Source organism: Chanodichthys erythropterus, chromosome 16, assembly GCF_024489055.1.
Source record: "Chanodichthys erythropterus isolate Z2021 chromosome 16, ASM2448905v1, whole genome shotgun sequence".
NCBI lineage: Eukaryota > Metazoa > Chordata > Actinopteri > Cypriniformes > Xenocyprididae > Chanodichthys > Chanodichthys erythropterus.
The window spans coordinates 11,795,001-11,814,428 of NC_090236.1; the positions used below are offsets into that span (position 1 = coordinate 11,795,001).

At 34.9% G+C, this 19,428-nt stretch overlaps 1 protein-coding gene across 1 annotated transcript in view; it reads left to right on the forward strand.

The window, feature by feature from the left end:
* Nucleotides 1–17,594, forward strand: part of acss2l (acyl-CoA synthetase short chain family member 2 like) — a 19,276-nt gene extending 1,682 nt beyond the window's left edge. Inside the window, exons 3-18 of the mRNA XM_067362749.1 lie at nucleotides 2,805–2,896; nucleotides 3,042–3,145; nucleotides 5,635–5,707; nucleotides 6,397–6,472; nucleotides 6,912–6,993; nucleotides 7,669–7,806; nucleotides 8,126–8,296; nucleotides 8,579–8,712; nucleotides 11,879–12,011; nucleotides 12,196–12,252; nucleotides 12,338–12,418; nucleotides 12,617–12,725; nucleotides 13,491–13,559; nucleotides 16,557–16,733; nucleotides 16,819–16,893; nucleotides 16,973–17,594. Of these exons, the coding sequence (XP_067218850.1) occupies nucleotides 2,805–2,896; nucleotides 3,042–3,145; nucleotides 5,635–5,707; nucleotides 6,397–6,472; nucleotides 6,912–6,993; nucleotides 7,669–7,806; nucleotides 8,126–8,296; nucleotides 8,579–8,712; nucleotides 11,879–12,011; nucleotides 12,196–12,252; nucleotides 12,338–12,418; nucleotides 12,617–12,725; nucleotides 13,491–13,559; nucleotides 16,557–16,733; nucleotides 16,819–16,893; nucleotides 16,973–17,100 (1,699 nt within the window). The 3' untranslated portion in view covers nucleotides 17,101–17,594. The remainder of the gene's footprint in view (nucleotides 1–2,804; nucleotides 2,897–3,041; nucleotides 3,146–5,634; nucleotides 5,708–6,396; nucleotides 6,473–6,911; nucleotides 6,994–7,668; nucleotides 7,807–8,125; nucleotides 8,297–8,578; nucleotides 8,713–11,878; nucleotides 12,012–12,195; nucleotides 12,253–12,337; nucleotides 12,419–12,616; nucleotides 12,726–13,490; nucleotides 13,560–16,556; nucleotides 16,734–16,818; nucleotides 16,894–16,972) is intronic.
* Nucleotides 17,595–19,428: the final 1,834 nt, after the last annotated feature.

The following is a 19,428-nucleotide window of genomic DNA, read 5'->3' on the forward strand; positions in this document are numbered from 1 at the left end:
TATGCATATATATATATATATATATATATTTTTTTTTTTTTACAAACTTTTATGTAAGATATGATTAATCACGATTAATCGTATTGACAGCACTCATGATTTTACATATATATCATAATATAATATAACACGTACACACATTTTATATATATAATATTTTCACGTACATAATTATATTTTCACATACATATATAATATAGCTACTAATAAAGCGACTTTTTTGTAATGTCTATGTGGTACTTTTGTCATTTAACACAATAATGACTTTAAATTATCTTTAAATTATCTTTTGGGGGTAATTTCGTAGGCAAATTTGATGTGCGATTAATTTGTAATATATATATATATATATATATATAATATATAATATATATACACATTTATATTTTTAGATTTTGATGTGAAACTTACCCTGAAGATGTTATGGACAGGTTTTGTGAGATTCATCCTAAAAGTCAATAGGAAAATGTTTAACTATGGTCATCTAACTATAAACATCTCAATAATACCAGGTTAACTGGTTTGCATGGGTGAACAGAAGCGTGCCATGAGGACAGAGTCCTCTGGCTATAGTCTAGACTGACTCTCTCTCTCTCTCTCTCTCTCTCTCTCTCTCTCTCTGGCACGTTACATGAGGTGGTTTTGGCAGATAGTCTCCTAACAGATGCCAAGAACCAAAGCATGCGAACCATGCTGAGGCAACACTTCAGTTAGACATTAACCATCAAGTGCTAATGGAGGACGCAGGGACACAGGATTGCACTCCTCAAAAAAAGGCTCTTAAAAGCAGTGTGAACACTATATATACTTAAACATATGTCATACCTAGGTGGTCCTTTGTTATATAATACAAAATATGATGCAATGTGCAACCTCAGAGGTCAGAATCCCTTCTTTACGGTGCCATCCATTCATACCTAAGGGTTCACTCTGCTTAAAAACTGTTCAACTTGTCAGCGGTCCATCACGGTCTTTCCTTTTTTGGACGGCCAGGTGCAGTTGCCCAGTAAAACATGGCTGAGAGCTTTCTTGCTGATTTGCATTGAATGTTGCACGACTTTGCACACAGCCACAGTGAAATAATGGAGAGACACAGATATCATTAGTGATGCTTCCTAAAACAAGCATCACTATTACTGCTGTTCATACTCAAGGTTATAGTGTTTCGAATGAACCCCCTAACAAGTATAACAAGGCATGTTGCCATATTGCAATCTGTGGAATTAACTGTTTTTGACTGGCCAAAGGCACAGCTGACGGACATCCAAATCTAATACAGGCAGCAGAGCCAAAGTCCTGTAAAAAGGAGACGCGTACAGTGGGGTCCAAAAGTCTGAAACCACACTGACAATCAAAGTCTAATTTCAGCCTGGGAATAAACAGAAATTTTTAGGATTTAAAACATGCATTGAGAAGAACAAAAATATAAAAATAAAGTAAAGTAAAAGCAAAAATAAAATAAATAATTATTATTTCGTATTCTGCAAATGACCATTTAAAGGGGACCTATTATTCTTCTTTTTACAAGATGTAAAATAAGTCTATGGTGTCCCCAGAGTGTGTATGTGTAGTTTTAGTTAAAAATACCCCACAGATCTTTTTATAGCATGTTAAAATAACCACTTTTTTGATGTGAGCAAAAATGAGCCGTTTTTGTGTGTGTCCCTTTAAATGCAAATGAGCTGCTGCTCCCGGCCTTTCGAGAAGAGGGCGGAGCTTCAAAAGCTCTTGCTCCGACATACCGGCAACAACAAAACAGGGCAATGTCACGCACTGAAAATGTCAGAAACTGTCAGTAGCTGTGTTCAGACTTCAGACAAAATCAACCTTTGTGAAATTCCAGCGTTGAAAAGATCCTCGTTTGTGAAGCAGTCCGGTGCAAAATGATTGGTGAAAACCTATAAGACTTTACCGATTTGAAAATGAAATGAAATTTAACCATGCTGTCCTCAGTGACTCAGATGGCTGGAGTCTATGGAGACTCCATTTGGTACATCCCAAAACACAACACTTGTAATGCCTCTTTGGCTCAGAGAAAGAGGTTGTGGGCGGGACTTCTCCCTGCAATGACGAGAATCGGAATCAGCTCGTTTGAAGAAACTGCTTCTGATTTATGGGAATTATAAAAAAAAGGAGTGTGTAGATTTTTACCATTATAGGCTGGTTGTTCTCACACACTGTGGTGTTCAAACACCTTATAAAAGTGAATTTTGCATAATAGATCCCCTTTAAATGTGAATAAAAAATGTGAATCATTTAAACAGATATTTCTGTGCTTTTTGGAACAAATAATGCTATTGTTAAAGAAAAAGGATGACAAATGAGACAATCATGTATTTGTTAAAATATAAAATGATTTTATTTCAACCAGTGTTATTTTACTATTATTTATACTTTTATAGTATTGATTACATATTTTGAATAAGCATTTAGTTTTATATTTTCAGTTTTCATTTTAAGTTTATTTTAAGTTTTAGTAATTTCGTTATGCGCTTTTGTCATTTTCTATACATTATTCTTATTTATTTCAGTTATTTATATTAACATTCATTTTATTTTATTTCAACTTTATTTCAATTAACAAAAACTATTTTTGATAGTTTTAATAATCTAACAACACTGAACTTTTCACTTGAATTGTTATGCTGAATAGAAGCATTTTTATTATCAGTCTCAGATTTTTTGTAATTGCAAAATCATTTGAATTGCGGATGGGCAAACTCATTAGGCTAGCATACAGTATTGCATCATGAAGGGCATCTGTTATTTCCTAATGGTTTAAAATCGATCGATATATTCTGCAGGGAGGGAAACTCACCTGATCATCACCTGACCATCACCTACAACCAGCTGTTGAGAAACGTGTGCCGATGTGCCAATGCATTAAAGCTGTTGGGTAAGAGCGTCATCCTCCTCTGGGTTTGAGTTTGCTCAGCATTTCTAGAATGCAAAATATTAGTGCATTGAACCTCTGACATGCATATGTTAGTATTCTCACTAATGGTTTTCCATTTAAATTAATGTTTGTTTCTGTGATTCAGGTGTGAAGAAGGGGGACAGAGTCGCCATCTACCTACCCATGATTCCAGAGCTGGTGTACACGATGCTGGCCTGCGCTAGAATCGGGGCTGTTCACTCTATAGTGGTGAGCAGGTTTACAGATCTCTAGTAGTTTTACATTAAACTCATCATGAAATGGAAGTTGCGCTAGTCTTTTCTTCCCTATTGTGATGTATATCCGAGTAAAACAGCTTCTGGAACAAGAACAAATGTATGGTGGGCATTGATTTAGTCCCTGGGGAATTGATTGGATGGTTGCGGTTTCCATAGAAAAACAAGAACTGTCTGTTTTGATTTCATGGTGACTTTAAAGGAATATTCTGGGTTTTAAGCTCTATTATCTGTCGAGGAAGGTCTGAAGGAAAGTTTAAACTCGGGTCAGTATTTAGCACGGTATCATTAATATGCATGAAATGAGTACAGCCTCATTGACCCTGCCAGGACTACTTCTGCCTGCCAAGCCTCTTTAGCCATGTAAAGGTTATAGCTGAAGTTAAAAATAACATGAGTCCTTTTTTTTTTTTTTTAATCAGATATCAAAGCCTATTTTTTATTCTTGGATGATGACCCCATTCCAGCCAGACTGTTATTCTGCTCATTTCTTTTGGAAGATATCCAAATTATTATCCACATTTCATTGCCGACGACTTTTGTGACATCAATACTATTATTGAACTGAACCGAATCTAAAATGAGCTGAATAACGACACTATTGTCTTCTGTAGAGCTACTTTATAGCTGAAGTGAACTCATTTCATAATTGATGAACTTTGCTAGACTGGGTAAACCCAGCCTGATCTGCCGGCGATTTGATTTCGCCCGGCAACTTAGTCTGGAAACCCATACATTCATTTCTGCTGTTTCTGTTACACTTTTGTGGGAACCAAACACAGACTGGCTTATCCACCTTGCTCGCTATTGGCGGGTATAACACGATGACGTCTCTCCCACGACCATCAATCCAATTCCTTTTAACCTCTCAACGATGCTGAATGATTTCTTTAGTTTAGCAAACAAATCACTCGACTGGGTGTAAATACCACTCACTTTCATGTTTTTTTGCACAACCTGCAAAAATTGCTCAATGCCATTTCTGCTTCTGCAAACCGCTGATCAATGCTACAAACCAATACAAGCTAAACTTTTCTGGAGTTTTCGCTTCGCTCTGCAAAGTACGTCACCCGGATCGTTGATCTGATTGGTTGAAGGACTATCCAATTGCGTGACTAATGCTCGTTGATCACGCCTCTTGTGCAGTAGGAAATACATAGCAAACTCCCCAGACCAATGTTCAATTTTAAATTGAGCTTGGTCTGGTGATAGCCAGACCAGAACTTTGCTGTTATCGAACTGAAGCAAAACTGAACTGACTTGAGCTAAATAATGACACTATTGCCTTTTTAGAGCTGCTTTACAGCAGAAATTGAATTTGTCTCGTATTTGATGAAGTTTTTATAATTGATTTTCATTGATATTCATAGTTTTCAGTCACATGACTGGTGTCCCAGTGCTGGTCAAAACATCCACAGAATTGCATTACAGGCCTGTCAAAAGAAGAAAAACAAAAATATGTGAAAAAAGTTTTTAAGCAGCTGTGATTTGTATCCAGCAGCTGTTGTATTTTAATCACTAAAACAGCGGGACATTCTAAACCGCTTAACGTGAAAGACACTTAAAGTGCCATAATGTACTTAAACAGTGATATTAAAAGACCAAATTCAGTATTCACATTATTGATGATGAATACTATATATATATAGGCGAGACGAGCCCAGAATATGAACGCAATGTGTTAAAGGGGACGTATTATGCCTTTTTTTACAAGATGTAATATAAGTCTCTGGTGTCTCCAGAATGTGTCTGTGAAGTTTCAGCTCAAAATCCCCCACAGATCATTTATTATAGCTTGTCAAATTTGCCTCTATTTGGGTGTGAGCAAAAACACGCCGTTTTTGTGTGTGTCCCTTTAAATGCAAATGAGCTGCTGCTCCCGGCCCCCTTTCCAGAAGAGGGCGGAGCTTTAACAGCTCAACAACAACAAAGCTGGAGAATCTCACGCAGCCAAAATGAGGATTGTCAGTAACGGTGTTCAGCCTTACATTGTTCAAACCGGAGTCGACACTGATGGAGAGACTCAGGAAGAAGTTACAACTTTTAGAATGAAACTGGACGTTTCTGAATGGTTAGTGGATAAATTTATGTAGTTGCTGTTGGGTTGATTAAACTCAATCAACTAGCATGTGCCGTCATGTTAATCTTTTGTGTTGAATTGACCCTCGTTTGTGAATCAGTCCGGCGTAAAATGACAGCATGTCAACAACACTCTACTACAACAACTCTTCCTCTTCTCTAAAGCAGCACAACATGGCCCCGCCCCCTTTGTTGCGTGTTCTCGGGGGCGGGGTTTATGTAAATTTTAGGGTTTGTGATGTCACCAACCTGGGAAGAAGCTCGTCCCTACCAGCCGTTTGGTGTAGTCCTTAAAGATGATTTCTGTAAAGAAAATATCTCCCTTTGCATTGAACTTTGAGCGTCGTATCTAGCATCTGACTCTCTCCTGTCTTCCTTATTCAGTTTGCCGGTTTCTCGTCCGACTCTCTGTGTGAGAGGATCATGGATGCTCAGTGCAACATCCTGGTAACAGCAGGTAAATGGTATGACACACATAGGCTGAAGTTCATCTCATGTCTCCTCACGCATCATTTCTCCACGTTTAGGTGTAGGTGTGTGTTTGGGCTGACTGTATGGTTATTGGGTTTCTAAATGAGCTTTTACAGATAAGCTGGACAGAAACTGATAACCAGAGATAATGTGAAGAGAGATGCGATGTCGTGTTTACAACACCGGAAATCCTGTGGAGTCACACTTCTGACTATCAGCAAAGTCTGATTCACATTTCGTTGCTAATTCAGGTCATTTAGACATGACAAGAATTGACTAACCAAAGTTAATTTTATGTGACATTTCAGTGCTGGTAAATACCTATTGTAAATATTCAGATCATATTTCACCCCCAAAAGAAATTTATAATAATTTATATGCTGTTCTTCTGAACTTCCTATCCATCAAAGAATCCTGAAAAAATGTATCACTGTTTCAACAAAAATAAGAAACATCAACTTTTCAACATTAATAATTATATGTTTGTTGAGCAGCAAATCAGCATATTAAAATGATTTCTGAGTGTTTTATAATATATTCAAATAGAAAACGGTTATTATAAATTGTAAAAATAGATATATTTACAAACGTTAGATACGATTAATCAATTTGACAGCACAGTCTATCTTTCTCTCTTCCTATCTCACGTGTTTGCTCTCTCTTTGTGTCCTACAGATGGTGTTTACAGAGGTGACAAGCTGATCAATCTGAAGAAGATTGCGTCTGAGGCTCTGCAGCGCTGTAAGGAGAGGTGCGTCCCTGTCTCACTATTAGAGGATCCTCTGTTTACATGAACCTCTCATCCGTCCATTACAGCCAGAGTCACTCACCCAGTCAGAAACTGTCAGGGGTTGCCGGGCAACAGCTCAGTTTGGAAGCCTCCTCTTTGTGTCACCATGGCAGCATGTGAAATGAGACTTACGCATCATAGAGCAAACAGAATTGTGTAATGTGTGATTGAATGATGTCACTGATTTGGCACAATAATCAATTATGATCTTTTGGATAGTATTAGACTAGTCAATAAATGACATACTGCAGTGATAAGAACACCTATGCAAACAATGCTATTATTTTTCATACTTACTCATACAGCAACCACATAGTAACCCCTGGCAACCATTCACCGCACCTAGCATCATCACAACACTTTTTTACTTTCTTCTTATAATGATCTCTCTCTCCCCCAGCATGGCCTTGTCTGTTCAGAAGTGTGTGGTGGTCAGACATTATGCCTTCATAACGAACAATGATGCTTCCAACAAACTAAAGGTTGGTCAAAAGGTTGAGTTGTATGAACTTCTTATATGATGCTTCATTAGCAGGAAAAAATACCATGCATATTTGTTGTATGGAAAGCAGCAGCTCCATTATTCTGTCTATGGAAGAAAATACAGTAACACACACACACGCACATTTGGTTCCTGTGATCAAAACTGAATTTTCAGCATCATTACTCCAGTCTTCAGTGTCACATGATCCTTCAGAAATCATTCTAATATGATGATTTGCTCAGAAAACATTTTTCAGGATGAATGAATAGAAAGTTCAAAAGAACAGCATTAATTTGAAATAGAAAACTTGTGTAACATTATAAATGTCTTTACTGCAACTTTTGATCATTTTAATGCATCCTTGCTCAACTTGTTTAACTTCATTTCTCAAGATTAGGAAATTTACAAAATATCTTCATGGAACATGATCTTTACTTAATATCCTAATGATTTTTGGCATAAAAGAAAAAATCAATCATTTTGACGAATACAATGTATGGCTATTGCTACAAATATACCCGTGTGACTTATGACTGGTTTTGTGTTTATATATTTATAAACACTACCGTTCAGAAGTTTGGGGTCTGAAAGCTTTTTTTTTTTTTTAAACAATGTTCCTATTCATTCATTTCTTTTGTGTTTGTACATGTGTTTGTATATGTATGCGCTCCAGACCCCGTGGGATGAATCATGTGACATTTGGTGGGATGATCTGATGGACGGTGTGTCAGACGAGTGTGAACCGGAGTGGATGGATTCAGAAGATCCTCTCTTCATACTTTACACCAGCGGCTCGACCGGAAAACCCAAGGCAAGTGCAATGCACTCAACCTTTCATTTCCATATCATCACAATCTCATTCTTGACTTCTTATTTGTTCAGACTGCTAAAAGTTAAGATATTAAAATGGTTAAAGCTGCAAAATAACTATACTTATTTCTAATGCTATTTCACTACTTGTAGCGCAAGACTGTTAATATGTTCAGCAGCATGTACTGCTTCACATACTTCACATACAAAAAAAAATGGTAGGCAGCATATACTGTAGTATATACTGCACAGTGTGCAGTAAGTAGTATGTTAGAATTCCATCACATCCGTGTTTGTTCCATCGATGCATTCCTTTACAGGGGGTCGTCCACACCATCACCGGCTATATGCTCTTCACATCGCTGACCTTCAAATATGTTTTCGATTATCACCATGATGACGTTTACTGGTGCACTGCAGACATTGGCTGGATAACAGGCCACTCCTACATCACGTACGGTCCATTAGCCAATGGCGCGACCAGTGTGCTTGTAAGTTAAATATAATGCAGAATATTTACTTATATAAACTAGTCAATTGGAAATTGACAATTGGCAATTTTTAGCATAGATTTTCCTGTCATTTAAAAATATATGCAATTAGTTTGTTTTAGTATTTATAATTTGACACAAACAGTTTGGATGAAAGTGACTTGGTGTGTGTGTGTGTGTGTGTGTGTGTGTGTGTGTGTGTGTGTGTGTGTGTGTGTGTGTGTGTGTGTGTGTGTGTGTGTGTGTGTGTGTGTGTGTGTGTGTGTGTGTGTGTGTGTGTAGTTTGAAGGAGTGCCGGTTTACCCTCATGTGGGCCGACTATGGGAGATCATTGAGAAGTATGGAGTCTCCAAGTTCTACACTGCACCCACTGCTATAAGACTACTGATGAAATACGGCAGAGAACCACTGCAACGGTGAGCGCACACACACACACACACACACACACACACACACACACACACACACACACACACACACACACACACACACCTAACACAGTTGGAACACATATTGTTTTAATATATAGCTAATTGTAAATTATATAACCTAACCCTAACTACTAAAAGACTAAAAAATTAATGCTTTTTTTACAGGAAAAAATAAAATAAAATTATAATATATATATATATATATATATATATATATATATATATATATATATATATATATATATATATATATATATATATATATATATATATATATAAAACATAAATGTATAAATAATAATGTATTATTTATGTTATAATAATACATATTATTATTATTATTATTATTATTATTATTATTATTATTATTAAACAAATAATAAATTACTAAATATAGTTTTTACAAGTATTGTTTATATTGTACAAATATTTTTTACACCGTAACAGAAAACCTAATACATTTTTAGAAAAATACAATAAAATAATAAAATAAATAAATAATAAAATACATAAATGTTTAAACAATCATTTATTTTTTATTTAATTGAATTATTACATGTAATTATTATTAGTTAATAAGTAAAAAATAATATTATTTATAAAATATTTATATATCGTTTTTACATTGTTTTAGCCTAACGTAAACATAACAGAAAACTTAATCCATTCATAGAAAAATATTAGAAAATATATTAAAAAAATTATTATTATTAACATGTTATAATATTAATATACATAAATATTATTGTAATTAGTATTCATTTAAATTCAAGATTTTTTTTATTTGTCATACAGTTATATACAGATTCAAGCATATATATATATATATATATATATATATATATATATATATATATATATACAGTACAGTCCAAAAGTACAGTACAGTCCACTAAGATTTTTAATGTTTTTAAAAGAAGTTTCGTCTGCTCACCAAGGCTACATTTATTTAATTAAAAATACAGTAAAAAACAGTAATATTGTGAAATATTATTACAATTTAAAATAACTGTGTACTATTTGAATATATTTGACAAAGTAATTTATTCCTGTGATCAAAGCTGAATTTTCAGCATCATTACTCCAGTCTTCAGTGTCACATGACCCTTCAGAAATCATTCTAATATGCTGATTTGATGCTCAAGAAACATTTATGATTATTTTCAGTGTTGAAAACAGTTTTTCAGGATTCCTTGATGAATAGAAAGTTCAAAAGAACAGCATTTATCTGAAATACAAAGCTTCTGTAGCATTGTACACTACCGTTCAAAAGTTTGGGGTCAGGAAGAATTTTTATTTTTATTTTTTTTAAAAGAAATTAATACTTTTATTCAGCAAGGATGCATTAAATCAATCAAAAGTCGCAGTAAAGACATTTATAATGTTACAAAAGATTAGATTTCAGATAAACACTGTTCTTTTGAACTTTCTATTCATCAAATAAAAAATATTGTACACAAATATTTTGTACAATTGTACACATTAAATGTTTCTTGAGCAGCAAATCATCATATCAGAATGATTTCTGAAGGATCATGTGACACTGAAGACTGGAGTAACGATGCTGAAAAATTCAGCTTTGATCACAGGAATAAATTACTTTGTGAAATATATTCAAATAGAAAACAGTCATTTTAAATTGTAATAATATTTCACAATATTACTGTTTTTACTGTATTTTTAATTAAAGAAATGTAGCCTTGGTGAGCATACGAAACTTCTTTTAAAAACATTAAAAATCTTAGTGGTTCCAAACTAATATATATATATATATATATATATATATATATATATATATATATATATATATATGAGGATGTCACTGGATCTCTCCAAAAGGTATTGTTAGAAATAGCTCACTATTATTACAAAATAATAATAATAAAATAAATAAATAACTAAAAACGGAAGAGGCTAATAAAACTTGCATAAATCATATATTTCGCCCTCTCGAGCTACAAGCTACAGGTCCTGTAAAATAGTTCATACTTTTCAAAATAAATGAATGTATTATAGTAAAAAGTTTCCATATATCTAGGCAGGCACTCGGGAAAAAACGCATAGTTTCCCTGTTACGGAAGTCAAGCATGCAGCAATATTTTATTTATTTTTCATTATCTCGACATAATTGTTTCTCGGGATCTAAACATTAAAAAAAAGTAGTTGTAATAATAAGAAAACAAGACAAAAAATAAAATAATAATGAATGGCCTTTCGTACTTTAAAAAAAAAAACAACGCATATCCCGGCTTCCGTACTTTTTTGGTTGGATCGTTATAAACACCTCTCTAAGTTAGAAAACACCCCAAAATTGGGAGACGCCCCTCTTTTGTTCCGCAAGGACCTATACTTGGAAACTCCTGCTAGCTCATAACTGTCCTCCAGGGGGCGCTGGAGGCCTCAGAAAGCCAAATCCTCCATTGAGCCACATTCAAATCTCTGGTCGTTTTATTTGGCATATTGGAGATATTGCAAGTAATTTTGTTTAAAACTACTTTACGTGAAATAAGTATTTCCATAACAACTGTTGCTGGTCCTATGATACATGATTCATTACTGAACACAATATGAAATAAACATTTAATTATGTCATTGTAATACTTCATTAAATATTCCCAATAAACAAAATCAAGTAGGCTACTACTCTACATTTCTCTTGTGAATATTCCAATTCACTCAGATCACATTACAGAAGTAAAATGGGTTGAGAGCATCACAATGTCTAGAACAGGTCTGGAGCTGGTACAGATGATGTTAAATGGCTAGTCTGTAGCCGGCAGTGTTGAACTCACACATTCATGTTGTGTGAAGAAGAGTCTCTCACATTTCTCAGTGTTGTGACAGTGTTCATAGGGAGCATTTACACTATCAAAGGTTGTTAGCTCCACCTATTGGACAAAAATTATTATAGAAAATGATCTTTCCATCTATATAGTTTTTACATAACAATGCACAGTTTGTGCTACAGACATGAATGCATATACATATACACATAATTTACTTTATAATAATAGTTTTTATTATTATTATAAAATAGGTAAATAATAAAATATTACTTATTTCAAATATTTATATGTTGTTCTTATCATTACACGTGTATTGTACAAATATTGTTTTTCCACACAGTAGTAGTTATTTATGTCTCTCTCAGGTTTGACCTGTCCAGTTTGCGTGTTTTGGGTACGGTCGGTGAGCCCATAAACCCGGAGGCTTGGCTTTGGTATTATGATGTTGTGGGTCAGCAGCGCTGTCCGGTTATCGACACCTTCTGGCAAACGGAGACGGTAAAACATGTACAACAATCAAAACCAGTCAAGATGCATACTGACAAGCTTGTTGATCCAAAGTTGCCTAAAAACCCCTTTAACTGTGGTAAAATAAGTAGCTTATTGCTTATATAAAATGACTATAGAAAAGATATGCTTAGTTAATAACTGATAAGCTCACCTCAGTTTGTTGATTGGGCAGGGTGGCCATGTTTTGACCCCTCTTCCAGCTGCTACACCACTGAAGCCTGGATCTGCTGTGAGTCTCCTTAAATTCCCCTTCAGTTATGACACCTTACATCCGTCTTTATGACACTATTAAAAACAGAAACATCTCTATGCAGACATGCCCGTTTTTTGGAGTCCAGCCTGCCATTCTCAATGAACACGGAGAAGAATTAGAAGGAGAGGCGGAGGGATACCTGGTGAGATTTACATCCTTGTTTTAGATTGGTTTAGACAGGTTATGTAGATTGTTGCTGAAGAAAACATTGAATGGTGTTCCCAACCTATTCAAACATTTGATAAGATCAAGTGGTGGTTCAGATATCCCAGCTGTTTTTCCAGATGTTTTTTTTTTCCATCAGTTTATTCTTATTATAAACAGATGGTTTGTGTCTCAGGTTTTCCGGAAGCCCTGGCCGGGAATCATGAGGGGTGTGTACGGGAATCAGGAGCGCTTCGAGAGCACCTACTTCCGAAAATTCCCAGGATTCTATGTGACAGGAGATGGTAATGCAATAACCAGTATTTGTGAATGTTACATTGTTACTTTTTATAGAATTTTGTGTTACTTTTGCTCACGTCGTAAAATGAGGCGCTTTTTCTACAAGAACAAAAGAATTATCCTTGGCACGTTTTAAAAGTTGAATTGTATTTGCTATTAAATAAATTTCACACGTATCTAAGTGATATATTATGATATATTCTGCATTTAAGTGTTTTTATGGACTTTTGTGTTACTATATTTGATCTCAATTAAAGTCAGCATGAAATGGAAGTTGCGATAGTTTTTTCTTCCCTATTGTGCCGTATATCTACATGAAACGGCTTCTGGAACAAGAACAAATGTAGGGCGGGGCTTGATTTTGTCCCTGGGGAATTGATTGGATGGTTGTGGTTTGCTATTGGTGTATTTCATGTGAGTGACAGGTTGCCCCGCCCTCTTCATCCGACAAGAGAAGAGATGTCGCTGCAAGAGGGAGGGGAAGTTAATCTGATTTAAGATTATAAGGCACATGAATTAAAAAAAAAAAATTTAATTTAAAATTATTTTTTATTTTTGAGTAAATAAATACATTTAAAAGTATGTTATTTATTTGAAAAGGTTATTTAACATGGGATACATCCAAAGATCAGTCTTGCTTTATATGTTTTTATCATGTGTGCTCAGGTTTGAACACATTAGCGGCTTTTTCATCAGCGTCACTAAACTTCAGCAGTCACTGATTACACTCTGGCAGTATGTCCTGTAACTGAGTGTCTTTGTGTCCTCAGGCTGCAGGCGGGACAAGGACGGATATTACTGGATCACAGGCCGGATTGACGACATGCTGAATGTCTCTGGTAAGACCTTGAGAGAGAGTTTCAGTGCTGCCACCTGCTGCTCACACATGCCTTATTATATTAATTTGCCTTCCCTTCATGACAACATGAAATGGCATTCAAGATGCATTTAACTTCCATAATATGACACATTATTTCATGAAATAATATGTATGAAATACAAAATAAGTTGAAAATAAAACAGGACATTTAGGGTTAGTTATCTTTAAAGGGATAGTTCACCCAAAAATGAAAATTTGATGTTTATCAGCTTACCCCCAGCGCATCCAAGATGTAAGTGACATTTTTTCTTCAGTCGATCACAAATGATGATTTTTAACTGCAACCGCTGCCCTCTGTCATTCAAATCATTGCAGTAGATGGGAACTTCATCTATAAGAGTGAATAAAACTTGCTTAGACAAATCCAGATTAAACCCTGCGGCTCGTGACGACACATTAATGTCCTAAGACACGAAACGATCGGTTTGTGCAAGAAACCGAACATTATTTATATAATTTTTACCTCTAATACACCACTATGTCCAACTCCGTTCAGCTTCCTGCTAGTGAGGTCAAAAAACGCGTTGTGATGACGGAAGTGATGTCTCGCCCATATACTTCAATGAGCGCGAGACATCACTTCCGTTGTCAGAGCACGATCAGACCTCACTAACCGGAAGCTGAACGAAGTTGGACATAGTGGTGTATTAGAGGTAAAAAATTATATAAATACTGTTCGGTTTCTCACACAAACCGATCGTTTCGTGTCTTAGGACATTAATGTGTCGTCACGAGCCACAGGGTTTCATTTGGATTTGTCTAAGCAAGGTTTATTCACTCTTATAGATGAAGTTCCCATCTACTGCTATTATTTGACTGACAGGCAGCGGTTGCAGTTAAAAATCATAATTTGTGATCGACTGAAGAAAAAATGTCACCTACATCTTGGATGCACTGGGGGTAAGCAGATAAACCTCAAATTTTCATTTTTGGGTGAACTATCCCTTTAAGGGTACTAGATGGCATATATTTTTGTATTATTTTTTTTTTTTTAAATCATTGATATTAAAAAATATTTTTGATTTATATATATATATTTATATATATATATATATATATATATATATATATATATATATATATATATAAATTATAAGTTTAGGTTCCAATTCTAACTATTAACTAGTTGCTTATTAGCATACATATTACTAGGATATTGCCTGTTTATTAGTACTTATAAAGCATATATTAATGCATTATTCTGCATGACCTTATTCTACATCCCATAATCCCACGATACCCAATACCTAATCGTAACAACTACCTTACTAACTATTAATAAGCAGTAATTAGAAGTTTATTGAAGCAAAAGTCATAGTTAATAGTTAATTAATACTGAGAACTGTGACCATATAATATATAGTGGCATGAAAAAGTATGTGAACCACTTGCAGAATCTGTGAAAATGTGAATAATTTTAATAAAATAAGAGAGATCATACAAAATGCATGTTATTTTTTGTTTAGTACTGTCATTAGTAAGATATTTTACATAAAAGATGTTTACATTTAGTTCACAAGACAAAACAATATCTGAATTTATTAAAATAACCCCATTCATAAGTATGTGAACCATTGATTCTCATTTCTGTGTGTGGTCACCTGATGATCCACGACTGTTTTTATGTTTTGTGATGGTTGTTCATGAGTCTCTTGTTTGTCCTGAGCAGTTAAACTGAGCTCTGTTCTTCAGAAAAATCCTCCAGGTCTTGCAGAAATTTCAGTTTTCAAGCATTTTTGCATATTTGAACCCTTTCCAGCAGTGACTGTAGGATTTTGAGATCTGTGTTTTCACACTGAGGACAACTGAGGGACTCAAACTCAACTATTAAAAAAGGTTCAAACATTCACTGATGCTCCAGAAGGAAACATGATGCATTAAAGGGATAGTTCACCCAAAAATGAAAATTTGATGTTTATCTGCTTACCCCCAGTGCATCCAAGATGTAGATTACTTTTTTTCTTCAGTCGAACGCAAATTATGATTTTTAACTGCAACCGCTGCCCTCTGTCAGTCAAATAATAGCAGTGATTGGGAACTTGAACAATGAGAGTTGAAAAAACTTCCATAAACAAATCCAAATTAAACCCTGCGGCTCGTGACGGCACATTAATGTCCTAAGACACGAAACGATCGGTTTGTGTGAGAAACCGAACAGTATTTATATAATTTTTTACCTCTAATACACCACTATGTCCAACTTCGTTCAGCTTCCGGTTAGTGAGGTCTGATCGCGCTCTGACAACAGAAGTGATGTCTCGCGCTCATTGAAGTATATGGGTGAGACATCACTTCCGTCATCACAACGCGTTTTTTGACCTCACTAACAGGAAGCTGAACGGAGTTGGACATAGTGGTGTATTAGAGGTAAAAATGATATAAATACTGTTCGGTTTCTCGCACAGACCGATCGTTTCGTGTCTTAGGACATTAATGTATTGTCACGAGCCGCAGGTTTTAATTTTGATTTGTCTAAGCAAGTTTTATTTACTGTTATAGTTGAAGTTCCCATCTACTGCTATTATTTGACTGACAGACGGCAGCGGTTGCAGTTAAAAATCATAATTTGTGTTCGACTGAAGAAAAAAATTCACCTACATCTTGGATGCACTGGGGGTAAGCTGATAAACATCAAATTTTCATTTTTGGGTGAACTACCCCTTTAAGAGCTGGGGGGTGAATATATAGTAAGTTGTAATTTATTCCTGTGATCAAAGCTGAATCATTCCTCCAGTCTTCAGTGTCACATGATCCTTCAGAAATCATTCTAATATGCTGATTTGCTGCTCAAGAAACATTTCTAATTATTATCAATGTTGAAAACAGTTGTGCTGCTTCATATTTTTGTAGAAACCCTTTACTGTCACTTTTGATCAATTTAATGCATCCTTGCTGAATAAAAGCTAATTTACTGACCCCAAACAAGTGTTTACAGCCGTCCCGTCTCTTCTCTCAGGTCATTTGTTGAGCACAGCTGAAGTAGAGGCTGCTCTGTCTGAACACCCATCGGTCGCTGAAGCTGCAGTCGTCAGTCGTCCTCATGCAGTGAAGGGAGAGTGTCTGTACTGCTTCATCACGCTGAAAGAGCACAAAGAGTTCAACCGAACGCTGATGGAGGAGCTAAAGAGGAAAGGTCAGAGGATCAGATTAAACGCTAATAGAAAATACAATCTCAATCTATTTCACACTTACTGACTTTATTCTGCTTTGTCATTCAGTGAGGGAGAAGATCGGACCAATAGCCACCCCAGATTTCATCCAGAATGCTCCAGGGCTTCCCAAAACACGTTCAGGTACTGGGAGCTTTAGTTTTTTTGCATTCTTAATTCCTCCTTTTCCTTCTGAAACTAAAGCTTTTCACCCGTCCGGCAGGTAAGATCATGCGGCGGGTTCTGCGACAGATCGCACGCAACGAAAAAGACCTGGGTGACCTCTCAACCCTGGCCGACCCCAAGGTGGTGGAGGTGCTGTTCAGCCAAAGATGCGAGGCGGCGGCGTGAGCGCGGCTCTTTTCCATGCCGGGACACCGCATTCACCCTGTGTGCATTAAAGACTTTGGGTTTGGGCTCAGAAAGGGCGCTGGTTCTCCTAGATCTGATCTGAAGGGTGTGACTCTGCCCAGAACTGAGGTAAAACAAACAAAAAAAATAAAGTGTTGTCACGAAAGCTCACCTCAGGACACTAAACTTCCCAAAGTTTTTATAATACAGAGATTTTTTCCATCATTCTGTCAGGTCATACATTATGTAAATCTTTTTTCTTTTTTTTTCTTTTGTGCCATATTTGCCCCATATTTGCCATTTTCATTTTTTCTTATTTAATTAATTCATAATTGCAGTATTACTCTCACTAAAACCAGAGACGTTTAAGAGACGTGTAAGATCTTACCAACCAGCTGCTAATGTTACTTTAACAAACAGTGATAAGTAGTTTAACAGTAATAATTGCACATATTGTTCTGTTTATGTTTTATGAAATAAAGCATATCTGATAAGGTCCCTCAGTTTTTTGCATTCATTAAAAGCTGTTTATTTATGTTATAATATATGTATGCAAAAAGCTCACATTTCAACAAAAATATATATGACTATTAATATTTTTATGTGACAATGCTTTAATGACAATCACCTTTCCACCAAATTCTCATTATTTTATTTTATTACTTTATTTTACTTTTGTTCAAAATTGTGTTAGTGTTTTGTATAAAAGTGGTGGCTTCATGTGCTTAACTGTCATAATAATAGTTATTTATGCTAAACCCCAATTCCATACCAGTCAAAAGTTTGGAAACATGACTATTTTTAATGTTTTTGAACAAAGTCTCTTATGCTCATTAAGGCTGCATTTATTACATAATAAATACAGAAAAAAACAATAATATTGTGAAATATTATTACAATTTAAAATTATGGTTTTCTATTTTAATATACTTTAAAATATAATTTATTCCTGTAATCAAAGCTGAATTTTCAGCATCATTACTCCAGTCTTCAGTGTCACATGATCCTTCAGAAATCATTCTGATATGATGATTTGCTGCTCAGTTATTATCAAAGTTGAAAACAGTTGTGTTGCTTAATATTTTTTGCAACGTGTGATACTTTTTATAGGCTTCATTGATGAATAAAAGGTTAAAAAGAACAGAATTTATTCAAAATATAAATCTTTACTATCACTTTTTATCAATTTAACACGTCCGTGCTGAAAAAAAGTATTAACTTCTTTTAAAAAAAGAAAGAAAAAAAATTACTGACCCCAAACTTTTGAACGGTAGTGTATATTGTTACAAAATATTTATATTTTAAGTAAATGCTGATATTTTTTAACTTTTTATACATCAAAGAATCCTGAAAAAAGTATCACAGGTTATAAAATAATATTAAGCAACACAACTGTTTCCAACACTGACAATAAATCATCATATTAGAAAGATAATTTTAAATTGTAACAATATTTCACAATAAAATTTGGCTCTTACAAATAGCCAAACAAACCCACGCACACACACATTTTGTTTTCCTGTTTTATGATGACTTTCCATAGGTATATAATTATTTTATACTATACAAACTGTATATTATATTCCCGTACCCATAAATCTACCCATCACAGAAAACTTCCTGCATTTTTACATTTTCAAAAAACATCACTTAAGATTTAAAAGTGGTTTTCCTCATGGGGACCAAAAAATGCCCCCACAAGAACGAGGATTTTGGATATTGCCATCTTTGTGAGGACTTTTTGTCCCCATAACATATGGTTTACCAGTGACACACACACACCCTTGTGTCAAATTGAGAATAACACACAGTTATTGAGTCTTGAATCTGTCCTGTTGCGTTTCACTTAAATTATTTTGTTGCTGATGTAAGTGTATGTTTGCAGGCAGTGGAAGATTTTTACATGTTCTTTATCAAATGATCATTTTGTTCAAGCTCTATTCAGAACATAATTTTCTTCCTGTTAAGCTGCTTCACAACAGATGCTTCCAGGCAGAATGTGACAGCCTAATATGACAAGAGCTTAAAAAAATCATACAATTTAAATGAGATCTAAAAGTCTTTTCTGAAGAGTTTTACATCATAACATAACGTTAGTGTTATACCATCATTATATTGGACTGTTATTATGTAATGTGTTTACAAGGATTTATCTGAAACATTTTCTTGATATTCTGGAGGGATATATGTATATATAGTTTATGGACTAACATGAGGGCTGAATGAAGCAAACAGTTCACATGTGACTGTATAAATAGATGTAAGGAGAGAGAAAATCTGCAACAGAATATCATGACATCATGTTGGGCTGCAGTGGTGCCGTTACTA